The sequence below is a fragment of the Ixodes scapularis genome, unplaced genomic scaffold (assembly GCF_016920785.2).
Source record: "Ixodes scapularis isolate PalLabHiFi unplaced genomic scaffold, ASM1692078v2 PGA_scaffold5__190_contigs__length_132052651, whole genome shotgun sequence".
Classification (NCBI taxonomy): domain Eukaryota; kingdom Metazoa; phylum Arthropoda; class Arachnida; order Ixodida; family Ixodidae; genus Ixodes; species Ixodes scapularis.
The window spans coordinates 64,425,092-64,447,534 of record NW_024609880.1 but is presented as its reverse complement, the minus strand read 5'-3'; the positions used below and the strand labels follow the sequence as shown (position 1 = coordinate 64,447,534).

General features: G+C 46.0%; 1 protein-coding gene and 2 pseudogenes across 1 annotated transcript; all 3 read right to left on the bottom strand.

The window, feature by feature from the left end:
* On the bottom strand, positions 1-17,068 carry LOC121838157. The gene is made up of 2 exons (XM_042294238.1): positions 14,761-17,068; positions 1-80 (listed from the first exon to the last, which is right to left on the bottom strand). Exons 1-2 carry the CDS (start codon positions 17,066-17,068, stop codon positions 1-3), a joined length of 2,388 nt encoding a protein of 795 aa, XP_042150172.1.
* A 25-nt stretch (positions 17,069-17,093) lies between these two features.
* Positions 17,094-19,804, bottom strand: LOC121838156 (annotated as a pseudogene).
* Positions 19,805-21,311: 1,507 nt separating this feature from the next.
* Positions 21,312-22,443, bottom strand: part of LOC120850428 — a 52,109-nt pseudogene continuing 50,977 nt past the window's right edge.

Genomic DNA, 22,443 nt, shown 5'->3' with positions numbered 1-22,443 from the left:
CTATGGGTTGGAGGCCCTGTTTGCCGAACCACCTGACAGCAACACTTTAAACATGACTACAGTCTCCATCATAGACATACCTGGAAATATGTCCGAAAGTGATCCACGCATGGCAAGCTTGTTTGACAGTCATAAGCACATCTTCTGTGCAAAGCCGGTGGCACTTCCTTGACAGAGCACAAAATAAACACTGGCTCCAACTCTCCAGTTCGCTGTAAACTGAGGTCGACGAATGCTCAGAAGAGAACGATAATCGATCAATGTGTAGATGATGTTCTAAACCAAGGCCTGTTAGAACCAAATCAAAGCTCGTGGGCCACTGCAGCTCTATTGGTGGCCAAGAAAACCGGAAGGTATCGCTTAGCCATTGATTATCGACTTTTGAACTCTCGCACCGACACCCCAGTGTACCCAATGCCTCAGACGGACTGGGTAGTGGCTCAGCTGGGCAAGGCTAACTGATTCTCTAGCTTGGATTTATCACAAGGGTTCTTTCAGATCCCAGTGGCAAAAGAAGACATCCACAAAACGGTTTTTATTTGCCATAAAGGTATGTTCCAGTTCAAGCGTATGCCCTTTGGCGTGGCAGGAGGTCCGGCCACATTCCAGGCCCTAACGGACAAGGTGCTTGAAGGAATACAGCACACATAGTGCATGGCCTTTCTAGACAACGTCCTCATCTACTCAGAGTCCTTTGATGAACATATCGCACTTGGCAGTGGCGACGGCTGGTTGTACATCGTCCTAAAAAATCTTTGCTACCGTTCCAGGCTGACTGAGGCTGAAACCGAGCGCCGCTGGAAACACCGATTTCAAGCTTCCGACAAATCACGGTCGATGACAGGCAAAAACGGCACGGCAAAAACTGCGACGCGTCATCGTCATCAAAACCGGCACGTGCCAGCTGCTATTGGTCATCTGTCAACTTGGCCTAGCTACATCTAGCTACAAAAAACCTGGTTCAGCACTCTGTTCGCGGCACTTGGCAGCAGGGTGTTGGAACGAAATGTTTTTCGTTCCGTTTTCATTTTCGTTCCATACGAAAAATTTCCGTTTCGTTTCCGCTCCGGAACGAAAAAATAATGCTCCGTAACGGTTCGTAACGGTTTCTTTCTATAAAAAAAAAATCGCAACAAAAATTAAAAGGAACGTAACGTTTATTTTTACACAAAAATAGATAATTCAGGCGCTCCAGAGGAATCCGCGGAAACGACATTGCTTCTGAGATCATGTTCATTGCCTTGAGAATGAGATCATGATCAAGGCACTGGGCATGATCTCAGAAGCATCACGTCATCAAGTGTGCTCGGTGAAAGGCAGGACCTCTGAAATTTCAGCGCCGAGAAGGCCCTGAAGGCCCATAGGTATGAAGAAGTACACTTTTGCAACAGAGTCTCAGACTGCCGTATCCGTAGAAAAACAAAAGATGGACTTCTACAACGCCGGGTCACAAACTTCCCGCGCTTGCCGTGATCTGTTGTCTGTCTGTGTCGTCCGAAGAAAGCATGGAGGGAGAGGGCGCAAGAGCCAAGGAGAGCATTGCGAGCGTGTGGAGGCGTCGCGCCACCGCGCTCTCATTGGTGGGAAGCAATGGCGCCTTGAGTCATGTTTTTTGTTTCTCGTTGTATTTTTTGTCTTTGTTTTTGCTATGCTTGTTCGCCCGGAGTTTAGACGCGGGGGCGATGGCTTGCTTGTCTTCTCTTTAATTATGGTACAAACCAACGGCAGTCTCTTCGCTGCGTGAAACGAATTACTGAAATACCTGATATTTTCCCTTGAACCGAAAACCGATAAGAAAATTTTTCGGTTTCACTCCGGAACAAAATAATAAATAACGTTTCGATTACGTTTCCGTTCCGCCAAAAAATATCGTTTTTTTCGTTTTTCGTTTTGGATTTTCGTTTTGTTCCGATACCCTGCTTGGCAGTGGTGACGGCTGGTTGTACATCACCCTAAAAAATCATCGCTACCGTTCCAGGTTGGTTCTTGTTGCTTACGACCTTACATTTTTTTTTTTTTTTTCACCGTCACTACTGCCAAGAACTGCTTGTTTCTTGCTTATTGTTTTTCAAATTGTAAATTGTGTCCGAGCTTTTCTTTGTCATGTCTAAAGAGATGGCTAATATGTTTTCAAAACTTAGGGATGATCTAAAAAAAAGAACTCAAGGTGCTCCGTGAGTCGCTCGAGCGCGAGTTTAGGTCCAATCTTCGCGAAATTCATTCAAAGCTTAAGCGCATAAACGGGTGAATGGAGGTCATAAACAAAAGTTTGAGGACATTAAGGCAACATTAAAGACAGTCATAAAAGAAAATTCAGCCTTGGAAAAATCAACAAGCGACCTTAAGGAAAAATATCATATCATGAAAAAGAGTGCCCGAGATGTTGAAATGAGGCTCACCCAGTGTGAACAGTACTCCCGAAACCGTAACTTGGAAATAAAGGGCACTCCGAAAACCGATGACGAAAACGTCATGCATTTAATCAGTAAGATAGGGAACCTGGTGGGTGAGCAGATTACCGGCTGGGACGTTGAGGTATGCCACCGTGTGCTAACGAAAGGCGCAGCAATCAGTAACCTTATCGAACAGTTTGCACAAAGGAACAAACGCGATTCAGTTTTGGAAAAAGCAAGGAAAAAGCGGGTTATCAGCGTCTGAACTAGGTTTTGATGAGTCAACACCTGTGTTTGTAAATGAGCACTTATGCCCACATTGAAACGACTGCTTGGAATGACCCACGCAAAAAAAGCGAGAGTGCAAATTGCGCTTTGTTTGGATTCGAAACTGCAAGATAATGGCACGAAAATCGGTTGGCACCCCGATCGTCTTAATTACACATGAAGTGGATCTTGACCAGATTTGTTAGCCTATTATAAAGGCGGTAGCCTTGTGTTTTTTTTTTATCGGATGCACTACCACGAATTAATCTTGCCTTCAAATATCAAAACTTGTCTTGATGCGAAAGATATTTCTGTGTTTCATCTAAATTTTCGTTCAATAAAAAACAAGATAGACGACACTGTCACTCTTCTTGAAATGTGTGGAATTAAGTTCGACACCATAATGCTCTCCGAAACTTGGTGTCGAGACGAACAGGATATGTTTGTTTTACCAGGCTATATTAACTTCTTTCTGAACAGAAGTGAACGGAGGGGGGGGGGGGGGGGGGGGGGTGTTTTCATAATGGTCACTGAAGAACTTCAGTGTGAAATGCTTCCTTCATTTACCGAGATAACTGATGATTATAAAATGTTTAGTGTACGATGCAAAAATAAAATATTTTCTGTTGTTTATCGCCCACCATCAGCGAATTTCTGCAATTTTCAGTCTTTTTTGGACAGCTATTTGGAATATTAGTCCGCGAATAATTCTTCTGTTATAATGGGGGGAGATTTTAACGTGAATATGCAAAACAATACCGGTCTATCTTCACAATCGAATAATACCCTCGCTTCCTACACTCTCAAGAAAAAAGGGTGTCAAAAGGTGTATTCTTACACCCTTGGTTCCATATAATACACCCCAGAATTTCAATTCGACGTAGTGCCCTACGGTCGAACAGAGGACCCGAAATTTTACGAGGGGCTTGATAGCCGTGTGGTACAACTTATTAGAATAGCTAAAGTACGTATCAAAGACCACATAAAGAAAACACCAAGTTTTTACAGCAGGGCCAAGAAAACCCGGATTATTTTTTTCGTGTTCAGTAAAACGTACATTAGCTATTTTAATAAGTTTTACCACACGGCTATCAAGCCCCTCGTAAAATTTCGGGCCGTCTGTTAGACTGTAGGGCGCTGTATGTCGAATTGAAGTTTGGGGCTGTATTATATGGGACAAAGGGTGTAAAAATACACCTTTTGACACCCTTTTTTCTTGAGAGTGTATGGCTTTCAGAACGTAATTATGTCATTCACAACAGACACTGAATGCTCATCAAGTGTCATCGACCTCTTTATTACAAAAATAAACACCAAGATTATGGCCGCGGGCACTATTTGCTGTGACGTTAGTGATACTATTCCGACTTTTGTTTCCTTTAATCGTACAGATCTTATAACTAAGGTCAAAATACAGACTTTTTCTTACCAGTATATGTTAGATCAAAACCTCTTGTAATTTATAAATTAAATTTCATCTACAGATTGGACGCCGATACCCTCACAGATAGACATCAACGATGCGTATGAAAACCTCCTTGATAGATTAAAAACTGCTTTATAAGAAATGTTTTCCATATAAGACAATTACCTCATCAAAACAAATTCGTAAGTTTTGGATTACGCCTGTTCACATTAAAATGATAAAACACAAAACTTGGTTGTGCAGAGATTATATCACTTCGAAAGACCTAAATAAATTAGTTATCTTCAAGAAATATCGCAATACCTTAACAGCAGATCTAAGGAGGGCAAAGCGTGAATATTATAATAAACTGTTCTGTAAGGCTTCAAAGGAACGTTCAGATGCCGTTTGGAAATCAATAAATGAAATCTTACAGTTCAATTACAGTTCACAGTTCAATAGGAGAACTCAGCATAGATGGCAGATTGGTGTCCGATACCGCGCTGGCTGAATGCTTTAATTTCCATTTCGTAACACATCTTCAATTTTTTCTTGTCGTGCGGAGATTTTCCTAGGAAAATGAAACTTGCAAATCTGTCAGTGCTGTATAAGGGTGGTGAAAATAATCATTTGTCTAATTATAAACTTATATCGGTCCCACCTATTTTTTCTAAAGGGCTGTAAAAGATTATTTTGTGTCGTTTAGATAGTTTTTTTTTTTTTTTTTGTCGAACGCTCAGTACTTTTTGAGTCTCAGTTCGGTTTTAGGAAGGGAAAGTCGACGGAATCCACACTGTTCTTACAAAAGGAAATTATTTTACATAACATCGAAAACTAACTTTTGACGTTAGGCATATAAATACATTTTAGCAAAGCCTTTGATTTTATCAGTCACAAAATACTTGTTGACAAATTATACCAGTACGTATTTGTGGTTCCTCACTTTCACTTTTGTGTTCATATCTAGAAGGTCGTATGCAGTGTGTGTGCATTGATGGACATTTATCATCTTTTATGCCGATCAGATATGGTGTCCCACAAGATAGCATATTGGGGCCCTTGCTGTTTAATATTTATATAAATGATATTATGAATACTAATGAAGACACTCATTTCATAATGTATGCGAACGACACCAGTCTGTTCCTCTCTGACGCGGATGCGGATAACTTAATAATCAAAGGAAATGTAATGCTCTCCAAATTTGCAATGTAGTCAAATTCAAATGGGCTTAATATTAATGAAATCAAAACTAAAGCAATAATATTTAGATCAATCAATAAACATGTATCTCTAAACAAAACTCTCCAGATTAATTCTAAGCCAGTTGAACTAGTGAAAAATCATACAACATTGGGTGTTATATTTTCAGAAAACTTGTCTTGGGATGAACATATAAATCATATTACCAGTAAATTATGCAAAATCGTCGGTAATATTGCTCGATGTCATTTCAATCTCCCCGAAAATATAAAATTACAAATATATTCTGCATTATTTAAATCCCAAATAACGTATTCTCATTTCATTTGGGGTGCGACGACAAAATCAAATCTATACAAAATACGATTGCTTCAAAAGAGAGTGTTACGCTTTATTGGAAACGTTCATTATTTATTCCATACCAAATAATTATTTTAAAAGTACAAAATTATCAATATATATCGACTGTATGAATACCTTCTGACTAGGTCATTTTGTTTTTCATCGCCAGAAGTGATTGGTTTTTTGAGGCATAATCAAATTTAACCAGAAATATAACCACCGCTGCTCAGAGGAATGGAGAGTGTCCCGTTATCGTACAAATTACGGCTTGCAGCTCCTTCATTATAACATACCCACATTACTCAATAAATATTCCTTAGATAATCTTGAAATTGGTAGTATAAATCGTAAATAAATGTACCTACATTTTGTATAATATGTATTAAGTTATGTTAACCTTTTAGTTCACTTGTTGTGTGCATATTTATTACCCTGATTGTTTTTCCTGCATCTCTGTCACCATCTGCCAAGCTCTCGGGGCCCGGAACCCGTCAAGCCAACGAAGATTGGCTTTTTTGTCCGTGGCTCCGGCATCTGTACTTGCAGATGCAAATAAATAATTTGATATGATTTGATTTGATATCGAGCACATGAGAGAGGTTCTGGACCAAATCTCTAATGCAGTCCTCACAATCAACCCCACCAAAGTACAGCTGTGTAAGAGTTCCCTAAGTTTCTAAGCCACATCATTGCACCCGGAGAGTGTCGCCCAGATCCCGGAATGGTAAAAGCTGTGACAGCATACCCAGAACCAACTTGATTGAAGCAGCTTCAGGCCTTTCTCGGACTGGTGGGATATTACCGGACATTTAGTCCTCGATTCTCGGATGCGGCCAAGCCCCTTTCGTCGCTGCTGAGAAAGGATGTCCGCTGGGGTAGGAAACCACCCGTGCCTTTGACTGCATGCCTAAAAGCCCAGCTGACAGCCAATGCAGTTGTTGCCCTTCCTGACCTGAACAAGCCTTTTGTGAATGAGACATGCCAGTGGGGTGGGAATTGGCGCTGTATCTCATCAGGAAACCGAAGGACAGCTCAGACCCGTCTCATTCATTAGCCACACTCTGACCCTTGCAAAACAAAACTACACAGTCCAAGAGTGGGAGTGCTTAGCAGTCGTCTGGGCACTCGATAGGTTTCGCCCATATATAGAGTTTACCCACTTCGAGATCTACTGCGACCACGCATCACTTTCATGGATGTTCAGCACTGAGAAGACATCTTGTCGGGTGAGAAGATGGATTCTTCGGCTCCAGGGTTTTAACTGCACCATCAAGCACCGCCGAGGAAAGGCCAATATTCCTGCCGGTGCGCTGAGCTGATTCCCAGTGGTGACCGTCCGCTCACGCTCTCAGTGTGTCGCCGAAGACTGCTTTCCTATCGATGCAGAAGAACCGGAGCAGTCGATTCATTTCGAAGAGACTGCAGTGAAACAAGATGATGACATCTCTCAACTAAATGACAAAACCAGATTGGCTGCAGAGCAAATGCAGGACCCACTATTGAGCAATATAATCTTGTAGCTGAAAAACAACTGTTTACCGGCTGATGCCGATGAAGCACGTCAGGTGCAAGACCTTGCTGGTGACAGTGAGATCGACAACACCGGGGTACTCATGTACATCAAAGGAGAAAAGAGAGTGCCGTGGCTGCCTACGAATCTGCGTAATCTGGTTTCAAGGTTATCCCACGACCATCCTCTAAGCGCCCACGCCGGCTTCTTTAAAACAATGCGACGTACCCAAGACCAATTTTTCTGGTTGGGTATGGGGGCCGATATATCTCGGTACATTCGCTTTTGCCGCCCGTGCCAAACTCTAAAGCCACGGTGACAAAAACAAAAAGGCCTAATGGACAGTACTTCGGCCACAGAGCCCATGCAGCAACTCAGTTTCGACCTGATCAGACCCCTACCAACAACATCCAGGCAAAACAGGCATAATCTAGTTGTGATCGACGAATTTACCAACTGCATTGAGTTGACAACGCAGTTGTCAAGTTTATGTTGTTTGTTCTTGTTTCCTTGTTGTGTTTTTTTTTTCCTTCAGTGACAGTGTTTATCAAGTTTTTGTTCATGCCCTCCCTATCATAGTTCCATGTAGAGACTGAGAGTATTTTGAAATAAATAAATAAATAAATAAAATTCCCCATCCGTGCCCCAACGTCGAGGACTCTAGTGGACAAAATGGTGGAAGTTTTTTGTCGGTATGGAGTCCCACAGAGTATCTCCAGTGACAACTGCAAAACCTTCGTGAGCGCCCAGTGGAAAGGTGTTTTGCGTCACTGTGGTATCGTTGACCGGCACACAACGCCATATCGATCATCTGGACAATTGGTAGAATGCCACAATGCCACCGTCAAGGAAGCCATAATGGTATACTGTGAGGCACATCGTGATTGGGATAAACGACTTCCCGAGATAGGTTTTGCCATGAGAACCAGCGAAGGTGTAGTGACAGGTTACACGCCAGCCTTCTTATGCTATGGTCGGGAGCTCCGCACTCTATTGGACTCAACATCTTCCTAGGACACAGATGCCTCGTCCTCTGCACCCCAGGTCTTTGCAGCGGAACTGGACCAGCGCCTACAGAGTGCCCTGGCCTTTGCGAGAGCGCACCAAAACAAAGCCCAGGAAATTCAGTGACGACAATACAACTCGACCCGACAACCAGGCCACATTGCTGTGGGTGATTTGGTCTTAAAAGACTTGCATACTCTGAGCAATGCTAGCAAGGGTATTGCCGCAAAGCTTGGTCCTAAAGGCTTAACTCCATGGGACGAATATGCTGCGAATAACCGACGAATTTTGTCCGGTGGCTTTTGCTCTGCGTGTGGAATCAAAACACCGGCTGTTACGTTGCGCGCAAAGCGTGCGTGCCGTCGGGCTGCGTTCGCCAGTTATTCGTCACATACTTCGTTCCATGGAGTTCAGCCTTAAGTGATCTGGACCCTTCACTGTTACAGCTCGAGTGCAACAATGCCCTGATGTGCCACCTGCTGGGCAGGGCGTGAAATCCGGGCCGAGCACGGTACGTGTCTGGCGCGCGAGAGCCCATGTTCTGTGCCTGGCCATCGCACGCACAGCCCGCACCCTCACAACACCCCCCTCCCAAGCGGTCTGCATTAGCCAAACCGCATGTTCTTGCTGTGGATGTGTTCTTCAGCTTATAGACATTTTGGCCGACTCGAGCTGTAACAGTGAAGCTAAATTTAGCGAAAAAATTTCCCCGCTAAATCTGGCGGAAAAATTTCCCCGGTAGATCTAGCGGAAAAATTTTCCCGCTAAATCTAGCGGAAACATTTCCGCGCTAAATTTAGCGGAAAAATTTTCCCTAAATGGGAGGCGAGCAGGAGAGGAGGAGGGGCATAGCCTCCACTCCGTACCTTCCCCTCTTCCTCCTCAAGAGCTAGCTGTGCTCTAATTCGGCGTTACAGGGAGTTGTAAATTGCTTTCATTTTTAATCACTATTTTTAAACGTATTTATTTTTAAACGTTACAGATTGGTTGATCAATTCGTCCGATCACTGAAAACGATGCGCAAGAAAATTTCTGCAAATTTAAAACACAGTTTAATTAATTACTTTTTGTTGAGTAAACCCTAAAAAAAAAAACTACTCGATATCTTTTAGGTTAGTGAAAAAGCTTTATTTCCTTCTTCTTTTGAGTTCAGTTTTTTTCCTTTCTTTTTTTTTTTTACAATAGGACATTTGACGACTGAAGTGAATGAGAAATTGAACATTTCGATTTGTTCAGAACAGCGGTTTCCCTACATAACCCCTTGTTTTTCTGAAGGCACCTCTTAATTCACAACGACTCCTCTATTCTCAATGCCACCCTCCCCCCCCCCCCCCCCCCCCCTCCCCTAAAAAATTAGACATCCCTAATTTAAATTCCTAGGGGAACCCCTGGTTCAGAAGACCACTGCTTTGCACTCAAATTCAACCTGATATAAATATTTCTTGCTCAATGATTTCTTGGTTTAAATACAAAACAAATGCACATAGAGATCATCAAATGATAGAAAAAAGCGTAATTAAAAAAATGTATTTTTTGTATTATTTGGGCGGGAAAGGTTTGGTTCCTCTGCTGCGCTGTCATCGCGCGACGCAGCAGAGGCTGGTTGCACCATCTCTCGACGGGGGCGCGGTGCCGCCGGGGCCGAGATGCGCTCCGATAGCAGAGCGAAACATAAGTAAACACGTCGAATGTTTGCGGTTTTTCAGAAAGCCGTCAAATGCTTCGTGTGCCTTCTACCGTTCCCCAATTTGTTGATTTAGTGTTTTTCGATGATGCTGAGCAGTTTTTTTAATTTAAACCATGCCCTTAACCACAATAATAAAAAAGTTAATTACGCAAAAATAATTAACAACTTAATTATCCCGGACTTTAATAATTTTCCTAAATGGGCCCCTGGCCCAGGACCAAAACGCCACAAGCCTTTTTTCGTTGCGATGAGTAGTTTTTGCAGGAGCTATTTGGTCTGCGTTCTCTGAAACACCCTGTAATAAAAAAAAATCGTAAGCGCATATATATATATATATATCGGGTGTTTTTTTTAAGCTTAACAGATTTGTTTAAAAAAAGCCATGAAAGTTACACTTACGTTGCTTGTGGAGGTGAGCTATACGGCCAGGGGGACCTATTATAGGTGGCTAATCGTAACGATCAGTCGGCTAATTATTTAAAATTTGTTAATTAACTTTTTAATTAATGAAAATAGACATACGGTTCCAATTAGAAACTTGCTCAGCGTCATCGAAAGCTACTAAATCAGTCATTTTCAGAAAGACTTTGAGCGCGTGAGAAGCGTAGTAGTGCAATAAAGTTACCTCTCGTGGAGCAGGTACAAAGCTAGCAATTGCGATAAGGCGCCCGCGCGATTTTTCCGTCTCTTATCTAGCTCTAGCCTTGTACCTGCTCCACGAGTCGTAAATTTAGTACAATACTACGCTTCTCATGCACTCAAAGTCTTTCTGAAAATGACTGATTTAGTGGTTTTTGATGACGCTGAGCAAGTTTCTAATTGGAACCATATGTCTATTTTCATTAATTAAAAAGTTAATTACCGAATCTTGATTAATTCCACGACTGATCGTTACAACAATTAGTCCACTATAATATGTCTCCCTGGCCGTATAACTGACCCCCACAAGCGGCATAAGTGTAACTTTCACGGCTTTCCTAAAACAAATCTGTTAAGCTTAAAAAAAAAAAAAAACACCCTGTATATCGGTGATTTTATTTGAAATCGTGCAGGCAAAAAGGGTCGAATTCTTAATTTCGCTGAAAAAACATTTATGTTATGGCGTTGTCTCTCAAAAACGCAGTAGCCACAAACCGCAAGTTCGTCGGATGTTTTGTTCTCGACTTACGAATTTTAAAAGAGGCCACGGCGGAAAGCAGTGTTTTTCACATCCGTCGTGGGTCGGATGTTTCGCTCGATCTCCCATCGTGGATTTTTAGTCCACATTACATTAACGTTTTTCAAGCACTCTGTGAGCACAGGTAAACGGCTCTAATACCATAAAATAATTTTAGGTGTTTTGCTTTTTTTCTGTAAAAATGTCAAAATGCGCCCCCTCGGTTAATTGTTGACGAACTTCGACAATTAAATGGTGGCGACCTACTTGGGTTACGTTGATACTTTTTATATCTATAGAGAGCCCGAAACACTGTCTTTATATATATGATAAAATCACTTAATTGTATAAAATTTTATTGGCGGTATGTTTACGTTAATTTTGAGCGAAAACCGAAAAGTACCAATTTTAAAATCGATCTTCTTAAAAAAAAAAAACATTTTTTTTATTTTTTTTATTTTTGTTAAAATGTAGATATGATAGTTGTCTACTCGAAAAGCAAGTCGACAAAGTGTATATTTTGTTTTTATGTTCTATATGTAAGCATCAATCTCGTACAAAAACGTGTTTTTACGGCTCGAAACGGACTTGCGAATTGCGCGTCCTCACAAACTTGAAATATTTTTTGCCTTTTTTCAACGTTCCCACATAAAAATGAAATACAGTAGTTCCACCCTGTTATATTTATTGATCATTTAAGTTTTATTATGGGCAGCAAGCTACATTGGAGGAGTTCTAAAAAGAAAGCAACACTTCTTAACAGACCAGCGGACGTCGTAAATATTTAATGTCTAGGAATCGGCAGACGTCGTATTGATTCGGGGCCTTCATTGGCCCGCCCTCTCGGAACCAGCAGAGGACCACGACCCTTCGCGCTCGTTGTGTTAGATAGGGCGGCCCGTGTCAGTAAAGCAAGCAGCGCACCCTGTGCCACGAGGAGTGAAATGGTACGAATGTGTCGTTGACGCGGCGAACAGTGACAGCCACCTTGGAGGAGTCAGTCAGTCGAAAGCAAAGGAACTGTTGCTTGGGAGGATGAAAACACCATGGCCTTACAATATCAGCGGTCAACAACACTTCTGCCGGCCAAAACAACGCCGCGTGCGCGCTAAAACCGGCGGCGCGGGACAAACATCCCGCAGGCGCACACACGAAGATGGGCCGGTTTCGTTAGGGATGTGGGGAAATTTTGAAACCAGCCATTCGTGCACGCGTGAAACGATACCGCGTATTCGCCCAAGCTTCGAGCGCCGTATCCTTGAAACGGCCGAGCTCTATCTCTCTCCGCGAAGATCCGATAGCACCGAAAGGTTATCTCTTTTGGAAACAGCAAAGCCCCGAGACTAACATTAAAAACGAGCGGGTTGGTAAATATCTTTGTGTTTTTTTCTGCCTGGAGGCTAGTTCGGTCAAAGTCAGCCTCCTTTTCAACTATAACTGTCCGTGAAGAATGGTCTCCTCCCGAGATGAAAAGTTAGCGCCGGCTGATGTGTTCTTCTGAAAAAGGGAAGGGGAAAGAAACAGTTTGAGTAACTGCAGTAACTACCTCGAAAGCTCTTCTTCCGATATGAAGCTCGAGACATGTTAAGTCTCGGTTACCTTCTCGTGCATCGCCTGCTCGAACCTATTCTTCACTTTGTTCCGCGCAGCGTCGTGGCTGTGCGGAAAAGAGTAAAGATTAGATTCGAGCACCATCTGGACGCCGCCATCCTGTCAGGCTTCAGTGTCGTGGGACTGGACTCGGCGTCGGTCAGTTAAGAATTTTTTTTTTTTTAGTTTCGTGCGTGTTTTTTTGCCGCGTTGAACTTTGTTTTACGGGTGCGGTTCTGCTGAACTTTTTTTATTTTTATTTTTTTCATAAGTCTTTGTTAGCATTGTTTAGTTAGGTTTATTTCGTCATGGCGTAGCGGCCTGACGGTGCCGTATACAGAGAGCGTGTCCGCACCCATTTGGTTGTGTCACGTTCAGGGAATGCCCGGAGGAGTTCGTTTTTGTTCTTGACGTCTGTGGCTGAGTTTTTTCGTCTGGATTAAATGTCTTCCTCTTTTTTTTTTTTTTTACCTTTACGTGTCATCGACTTCCTTGTCCGACTCTCCACCAGGCGTGGACCTATCGCCTTGGCATCACTCGAACCTAAATCTTTTTATTTTTTAACGCAATTTTCGTTAAGATTGGAGTTGGGTAATAATATTTTTATTTATTCATGTTTATTCCCTACCGCTCTCCGTGACAATCTCTCCGTGCGTTTGAGACCGTTTCTGTGTCTTCACTTTTGTGTATTACGGAAGTGAAAGGGCCATTCCCTGGTGGTCTGTGCGATGTGGGGTGAACAAACCCTAGCGTTTGGTTTGGGAAAAAATTGTATATAATATATCGATGATGTGGTGATTTTCTATGTTAATATGAGAGCTAATAGCTAGTTGTGCTATTATCTCTCATAGCGAAGCGAATGGTATATGCCGCGTTAGGGCCTAGGGGAAGTTGTTTCAGCCCTGCGTCACCGAATAACCATAGCAACTTTTAGCGAGAAAACTCCTCTTTAACCTTTTGTACTAATCGACGATTCTACATTCGATCGCTTTTCTTCCTTTTTCTGTGAGTGCGAAGTGCACACTTATTTCCAGCTACGAGGATGACGTTTTATTGAGTGTGGGGATGAATAAATCGTTGCAGGCACCTGCTTCAAAGCTTTTCGACTTGCTGTAAGAACAACTGTTTTGGTGTATGCATAGATTAACTGCCCCTTTTTCTCTTTTGTAAAATTTATTGCAGCAGTACTTTTTTTCATCAAAAGTGTATTGCATTAGTCGGTCAATTATTTACTTGTTCTAATTACCTGGATAAGATTATTCACATGTGTGTTCATCCCTTGCCTGAAGAGCAGTCTTGTTGAAAAATGTTGGCCATTCCTTTCGGTCTCTTCAATAGACTTTTTTGAAAAGTGCGGGCTGCCTATACTTCGTATCATTGTAACTTGGAAAAGGGCAACCGCCGCAGCCCCCTCGAGCCAATCAGAGAGACGGAGCGAAGGTGTGTGAAAAATCTGTGCAGACGAGCACTCTGAATGACATGTTGTCATGTGCCTCTCTCCAACGTGGAAATTGGCTCACCAAGACTGTAGCCTTTGCCGTTTGCCAAATTGTGATGAAACGAATTACAGTAGCTACTATTATAATTACCCCAGGCTTTTATACTTTTGGCATTTGTTCGACAAGAATGTCATGTCCGCCATCACTGTGAACTCGGCTCAGCGCCTATTGGACTGGAATGCTGCGTTAGCATTCGGTGTGAACTGGGGCCCATTTGTGTGCTTTACGCCAAAGAAAAAAAAATGGTGACAGTTGTGTTGCTTGATGGGGTTCTGCAAAATGTCTAGTGTGTCATACGTATAGGAAGTGTTCTGCTATACAACAATGCATCCATAGTATTAAACTAGATGCTCAGAGGTGTGTTTGTTTTTGCACTCAAAAAGTTGCAGCAATAATTATTTCTTGAAGACTTTGACGAGCGTGTTGGGACAGATGTAACAGTAAGAAAGCACAAAACAAACAGAGGGACAAAAACAGACATGTACAAGCTTTCAGTTTACAACAACATATATTTGACGCCAGCGAAGTCTGCACCAACAACCGTCGGTGGGGAAAGGGGGGAACGAGCAAGAGGGAGAAAAGAAGGGAGAGAAGGTTGAGAGGGAAGAAAAGGGGGGGAGGGAAGGGAAGATAGCGTTTCCGCATACGAAGCTGATTGACGGCCGAAGGCCGAGGGGGGGTCTAGTTGTTCAAGGTTGTGCAATTGGAGTCCGAGAAAACGCCGGCCTCAGAAACACCAGTTCTGGTTTTGTCAACGAGAGGGATGGGGAAGCAATGTTATTCTTGGTGGTAGTCATCCTATAAGCTTCAATTATCTCCCTCCCATAGCGCTCCCGGTGTCCCCCAACTACTTTGGTCTCGTTGAACAAAGGCGTGCATGCCTGGCACTCCTTACCGTGAACTATTATAGGATGCAATGACCCCTCTGGCTGTGACGCGCATGCAATGTGGTGTTCTCGGAGGCGATCATTTATGCATCGGCCTGTTTGGCCGATATATTCCGCACCGCAGGTCAAGGGAATCGAGTAGACTTTTTCTTTTGCGCATCGAACGAATTGAGAGCCGTGTTTTTTTGCACATGCTGGGGGGGAACTGGCGTTGTTAACCAGTTTGCACATGGAACCCAGTTTGAACCTGCATTTGAAAATGACCTTGGTGCCAAAGCGGGACGCGAGAGACTTGACGCGGTGCGCCACGTTATGCATGTAGGGAATGCAGGCGATCCTCCCGCCCGGAGCAGCCCGTGAGGTGCGGGGAGTTCGATTTACGATGAGCCTCTGCGTGACAGAACTGAGAAGGTCCATCGGGTACCCTGCCTTGAGAAGGCGGTTAAATTGTGTTTTCACACTCGAGGTTGAGTGGTGACTGCACGACCTGCTGCGTGCAGAGGTGATCAACGAAGTGACCACCCCCGTCTTAACGGACCTGGAATGGGAGCTGGAAAAGGGAAGAACTGGTTTCTCCGAACGTTGCCGAAACGCCCAGCAGATACCCGTCTCAGTCGTATTCAACCTGATGTCTAAGTACTGCAGTCCCTCCTCCGTGGGGTCCTCTCTCTTAAAGTTGAGGCTGCCTGCCGCGCTGAGAAAACAAGGCGAAATAGAATGGACCGGGGTTCCTGTGGGGTGAATTACAAGATAGTCATCCACATAGCGCACTACCTGACATCCGGGCACGATGCTCCGTAGTTCCTCGTCGATTGTCCTATCAACGAAGGAAAGATAGATTTCACTCAGCACCGGTGCCAGGCAAGACCCAATGCATACACCTGATTTTTGAATAAACACTTCTCCGTTCTGCTCAATCATTGTAGAGCGGAGGTAAAGCTGGAGCAACTGGATAAACCCAGACAGTGGAATGCCTGAAGCGTTCTGGAACCTGCACAGGCCGAACTCATTGATGGCCTCATCAACGCACTTAATTAGGAAAGGAATGTCTAAACTATAATACATATCCTCGATGTCGTAAGAAAACACTGACAGTGGAACGGGCGCGTTATGTAAGGGAGTCAAAACCGTAATTAGCTCGTTAGAGTTACGAATTCGGAACGGCTGGGAAGGGGTGAGAAGGGAGAGGTGTTTTTGGAGAAAAAGCGCAACGGGCTTCTGCCAGCTTCCGCCTTCCGAAACAATGGAGCGGAAGGGTAATTCCGGTTTGTGAGTCTTCGCTGAGAAGAACAGGGATAAGTACTGCTTGGATGGTTTCATGACGGAACTTTTGAGTTTCGGGAGATTAAGCTCGGAGCACAGCTCTTTAACTCTGGACCGAACAGACCCCGAAGGCCGCCCCTTTACTCGACGAAAGTTTTTGTCAAGAGCTTGTTCTACCCTCTGCCGGTACTGGTCCTCACCCATGACGACGAAACCTCCAGTCTTGTCGGCCTCAAGAAGCTTGAGGTCTGAAGATCGGAGTTCATCCACAGCTGACTTGACGGAGAACTTGGTGGAGGGCGCCGGCACAGGGTGGGTGCACACGGATCGCACCGCTGCTCCCAGAAACTCGTGGCGTTCTTTTTCTGGAACCGTTGATGCCACCTGATGCACCGCAGCTAGCTGATCGATTCTCGACACCTGGGAGTCCGGTGCAAACTTGGGGCCACATGAAAGGGCGGTCTTGGTGTTCTCAGAGAGCTCGACTCCGGAAATATTAATTGGCGGATCAAATCCTGAGCTCGTGTTAGCCCGGCTTGAGGTGGCCACCCCCGCAATTACATTCCTCCAGGATGACTCCAAGAGCTGCGCAGCGGCTTCTTGCAGAAAGATAAACGACGCGTGCTTGCCGTAGGATGGTCCGAAGCACGATGTCATGAATCCCGGAAGAACAGCCGCTGTCAGTCGGAGCTCTTCAGACAATTCTTTGCGTGATATCTGCATGATCCTGTGACCTGATGACCAGTTGTGGGAGTGGAAGCCGAGGGCTTGAAACACCGAGGGGTGCACGACATTCTTGCGGACGCACAGACCCAATGTCCGGAGGCGCAGCTTGAGGAGGGTTTGCCTTGAAATGAACATGGCGGCACGGAGGAACGTGGTAGGTTCAAACGAAGATGATGGGGTCTGAATGTGGGATAAGGGGCGGGTGGGGTCGTGCGATGGGTGCTGGGGCAGGGGGCTGGGACGGGACATGCTCACTTTTACGTATGAAGACTTTGACGAGCGTGTTGGGACAGATGTAACAGTAAGAAAGCACAAAACAAACAGAGGGACAAAAACAGACATGTACAAGCTTTCAGTTTACAACAACATATATTTGACGCCAGCGAAGTCTGCACCAAAAACCGTCGGTGGGGAAAGGGGGAACGAGCAAGAGGGAGAAAAGAAGGGAGAGAAGGTTGAGAGGGAAGAAAAGGGGGGGAGGGAAGGGAAGATAGCGTTTCCGCATACGAAGCTGATTGACGGCCGAAGGCCGAGGGGGGGTCTAGTTGTTCAAGGTTGTGCAATTGGAGTCCGAGAAAACGCCGGCCTCAGAAACACCAGTTCTGGTTTTGTCAACGAGAGGGATGGGGAAGCAATGTTATTCTTGGTGGTAGTCATCCTATAAGCTTCAATTATCTCCCTCCCATAGCGCTCCCGGTGTCCCCCAACTACTTTGGTCTCGTTGAACAAAGGCGTGCATGCCTGGCACTCCTAACCGTGAACTATAATAGGATGCAATGACCCCTCTGGCTGTGACGCGCATTCAATGTGGTGTTCTCGGAGGCGATCATTTATGCATCGGCCTGTTTGGCCGATATATTCCGCACCGCAGGTCAAGGGAATCGAGTAGACTTTTTCTTTTGCGCATCGAACGAATTGAGAGCCGTGTTTTTTTGCACATGCTGGGGGGGAACTGGCGTTGTTAACCAGTTTGCACATGGAACCCAGTTTGAACCTGCATTTGAAAATGACCTTGGTGCCAAAGCGGGACGCGAGAGACTTGACGCGGTGCGCCACGTTATGCATGTAGGGAATGCAGGCGATCCTCCCGCCCGGAGCAGCCCGTGAGGTGCGGGGAGTTCGATTTACGATGAGCCTCTGCGTGACAGAACTGAGAAGGTCCATCGGGTACCCTGCCTTGAGAAGGCGGTTAAATTGTGTTTTCACACTCGAGGTTGAGTGGTGACTGCACGACCTGCTGCGTGCAGAGGTGATCAACGAAGTGACCACCCCCGTCTTAACGGACCTGGAATGGGAGCTGGAAAAGGGAAGAACTGGTTTCTCCGAACGTTGCCGAAACGCCCAGCAGATACCCGTCTCAGTCGTATTCAACCTGATGTCTAAGTACTGCAGTCCCTCCTCCGTGGGGTCCTCTCTCTTAAAGTTGAGGCTGCCTGCCGCGCTGAGAAAACAAGGCGAAATAGAATGGACCGGGGTTCCTGTGGGGTGAATTACAAGATAGTCATCCACATAGCGCACTACCTGACATCCGGGCACGATGCTCCGTAGTTCCTCGTCGATTGTCCTATCAACGAAGGAAAGATAGATTTCACTCAGCACCGGTGCCAGGCAAGACCCAATGCATACACCTGATTTTTGAATAAACACTTCTCCGTTCTGCTCAATCATTGTAGAGCGGAGGTAAAGCTGGAGCAACTGGATAAACCCAGACAGTGGAATGCCTGAAGCGTTCTGGAACCTGCACAGGCCGAACTCATTGATGGCCTCATCAACGCACTTAATTAGGAAAGGAATGTCTAAACTATAATACATATCCTCGATGTCGTAAGAAAACACTGACAGTGGAACGGGCGCGTTATGTAAGGGAGTCAAAACCGTAATTAGCTCGTTAGAGTTACGAATTCGGAACGGCTGGGAAGGGGTGAGAAGGGAGAGGTGTTTTTGGAGAAAAAGCGCAACGGGCTTCTGCCAGCTTCCGCCTTCCGAAACAATGGAGCGGAAGGGTAATTCCGGTTTGTGAGTCTTCGCTGAGAAGAACAGGGATAAGTACTGCTTGGATGGTTTCATGACGGAACTTTTGAGTTTCGGGAGATTAAGCTCGGAGCACAGCTCTTTAACTCTGGACCGAACAGACCCCGAAGGCCGCCCCTTTACTCGACGAAAGTTTTTGCCAAGAGCTTGTTCTACCCTCTGCCGGTACTGGTCCTCACCCATGACGACGAAACCTCCAGTCTTGTCGGCCTCAAGAAGCTTGAGGTCTGAAGATCGGAGTTCATCCACAGCTGACTTGACGGAGAACTTGGTGGAGGGCGCCGGCACAGGGTGGGTGCACACGGATCGCACCGCTGCTCCCAGAAACTCGTGGCGTTCTTTTTCTGGAACCGTTGATGCCACCTGATGCACCGCAGCTAGCTGATCGATTCTCGACACCTGGGAGTCCGGTGCAAACTTGGGGCCACATGAAAGGGCGGTCTTGGTGTTCTCAGAGAGCTCGACTCCGGAAATATTAATTGGCGGATCAAATCCTGAGCTCGTGTTAGCCCGGCTTGAGGTGGCCACCCCCGCAATTACATTCCTCCAGGATGACTCCAAGAGCTGCGCAGCGGCTTCTTGCAGAAAGATAAACGACGCGTGCTTGCCGTAGGATGGTCCGAAGCACGATGTCATGAATCCCGGAAGAACAGCCGCTGTCAGTCGGAGCTCTTCAGACAATTCTTTGCGTGATATCTGCATGATCCTGTGACCTGATGACCAGTTGTGGGAGTGGAAGCCGAGGGCTTGAAACACCGAGGGGTGCACGACATTCTTGCGGACGCACAGACCCAATGTCCGGAGGCGCAGCTTGAGGAGGGTTTGCCTTGAAATGAACATGGCGGCACGGAGGAACGTGGTAGGTTCAAACGAAGATGATGGGGAAATCTATCTTTCCTTCGTTGATAGGACAATCGACGAGGAACTACGGAGCATCGTGCCCGGATGTCAGGTAGTGCGCTATGTGGATGACTATCTTGTAATTCACCCCACAGGAACCCCGGTCCATTCTATTTCGCCTTGTTTTCTCAGCGCGGCAGGCAGCCTCAACTTTAAGAGAGAGGACCCCACGGAGGAGGGACTGCAGTACTTAGACATCAGGTTGAATACGACTGAGACGGGTATCTGCTGGGCGTTTCGGCAACGTTCGGAGAAACCAGTTCTTCCCTTTTCCAGCTCCCATTCCAGGTCCGTTAAGACGGGGGTGGTCACTTCGTTGATCACCTCTGCACGCAGCAGGTCGTGCAGTCACCACTCAACCTCGAGTGTGAAAACACAATTTAACCGCCTTCTCAAGGCAGGGTACCCGATGGACCTTCTCAGTTCTGTCACGCAGAGGCTCATCGTAAATCGAACTCCCCGCACCTCACGGGCTGCTCCGGGCGGGAGGATCGCCTGCATTCCCTACATGCATAACGTGGCGCACCGCGTCAAGTCTCTCGCGTCCCGCTTTGGCACGAAGGTCATTTTCAAATGCAGGTTCAAACTGGGTTCCATGTGCAAACTGGTTAACAACGCCAGTTCCCCCCCAGCATGTGCAAAAAAACACGGCTCTCAATTCGTTCGATGCGCAAAAGAAAAAGTCTACTCGATTCCCTTGACCTGCGGTGCGGAATATATCGGCCAAACAGGCCGATGCATAAATGATCGCCTCCGAGAACACCACATTGAATGCGCGTCACAGCCAGAGGGGTCATTGCATCCTATTATAGTTCACGGTAAGGAGTGCCAGGCATGCACGCCTTTGTTCAACGAGACCAAAGTAGTTGGGGGACACCGGGAGCGCTATGGGAGGGAGATAATTGAAGCTTATAGGATGACTACCACCAAGAATAACATTGCTTCCCCATCCCTCTCGTTGACAAAACCAGAACTGGTGTTTCTGAGGCCGGCGTTTTCTCGGACTCCAATTGCACAACCTTGAACAACTAGACCCCCCCTCGGCCTTCGGCCGTCAATCAGCTTCGTATGCGGAAACGCTATCTTCCCTTCCCTCCCCCCCTTTTCTTCCCTCTCAACCTTCTCTCCCTTCTTTTCTCCCCCTTGCTCGTTCCCCCTTTCCCCACCGACGGTTTTTGGTGCAGACTTCGCTGGCGTCAAATATATGTTGTTGTAAACTGAAAGCTTGTACATGTCTGTTTTTGTCCCTCTGTTTGTTTTGTGCTTTCTTACTGTTACATCTGTCCCAACACGCTCGTCAAAGTCTTCATACGTAAAAGTGAGCATGTCCCGTCCCAGCCCCCTGCCCCAGCACCCATCGCACGACCCCACCCGCCCCTTATCCCACATTCAGACCCCATCATCTTCGTTTGAACCTACCACGTTCCTCCGTGCCGCCATGTTCATTTCAAGGCAAACCCTCCTCAAGCTGCGCCTCCGGACATTGGGTCTGTGCGTCCGCAAGAATGTCGTGCACCCCTCGGTGTTTCAAGCCCTCGGCTTCCACTCCCACAACTGGTCATCAGGTCACAGGATCATGCAGATATCACGCAAAGAATTGTCTGAAGAGCTCCGACTGACAGCGGCTGTTCTTCCGGGATTCATGACATCGTGCTTCGGACCATCCTACGGCAAGCACGCGTCGTTTATCTTTCTGCAAGAAGCCGCTGCGCAGCTCTTGGAGTCATCCTGGAGGAATGTAATTGCGGGGGTGGCCACCTCAAGCCGGGCTAACACGAGCTCAGGATTTGATCCGCCAATTAATATTTCCGGAGTCGAGCTCTCTGAGAACACCAAGACCGCCCTTTCATGTGGCCCCAAGTTTGCACCGGACTCCCAGGTGTCGAGAATCGATCAGCTAGCTGCGGTGCATCAGGTGGCATCAACGGTTCCAGAAAAAGAACGCCACGAGTTTCTGGGAGCAGCGGTGCGATCCGTGTGCACCCACCCTGTGCCGGCGCCCTCCACCAAGTTCTCCGTCAAGTCAGCTGTGGATGAACTCCGATCTTCAGACCTCAAGCTTCTTGAGGCCGACAAGACTGGAGGTTTCGTCGTCATGGGTGAGGACCAGTACCGGCAGAGGGTAGAACAAGCTCTTGACAAAAACTTTCGTCGAGTAAAGGGGCGGCCTTCGGGGTCTGTTCGGTCCAGAGTTAAAGAGCTGTGCTCCGAGCTTAATCTCCCGAAACTCAAAAGTTCCGTCATGAAACCATCCAAGCAGTACTTATCCCTGTTCTTCTCAGCGAAGACTCACAAACCGGAATTACCCTTCCGCTCCATTGTTTCGGAAGGCGGAAGCTGGCAGAAGCCCGTTGCGCTTTTTCTCCAAAAACACCTCTCCCTTCTCACCCCTTCCCAGCCGTTCCGAATTCGTAACTCTAACGAGCTAATTACGGTTTTGACTCCCTTACATAACGCGCCCGTTCCACTGTCAGTGTTTTCTTACGACATCGAGGATGTTTAGACATTCCTTTCCTAATTAAGTGCGTTGATGAGGCCATCAATGAGTTCGGCCTGTGCAGGTTCCAGAACGCTTCAGG

Excerpts from the sequence above, each read along its gene's own strand:
- LOC121838157 (XM_042294238.1), bottom strand. The coding sequence starts at position 17,068 with ATGTTCATTTCAAGGCAAACCCTCCTCAAGCTGCGCCTCCGGACATTG. Across the intron at positions 81-14,760 it reads GGCGTTTTCTCGGACTCCAA|GTATGTCTATGATGGAGACT; the intron begins TTGCACAACCTT and ends ACATATTTCCAG.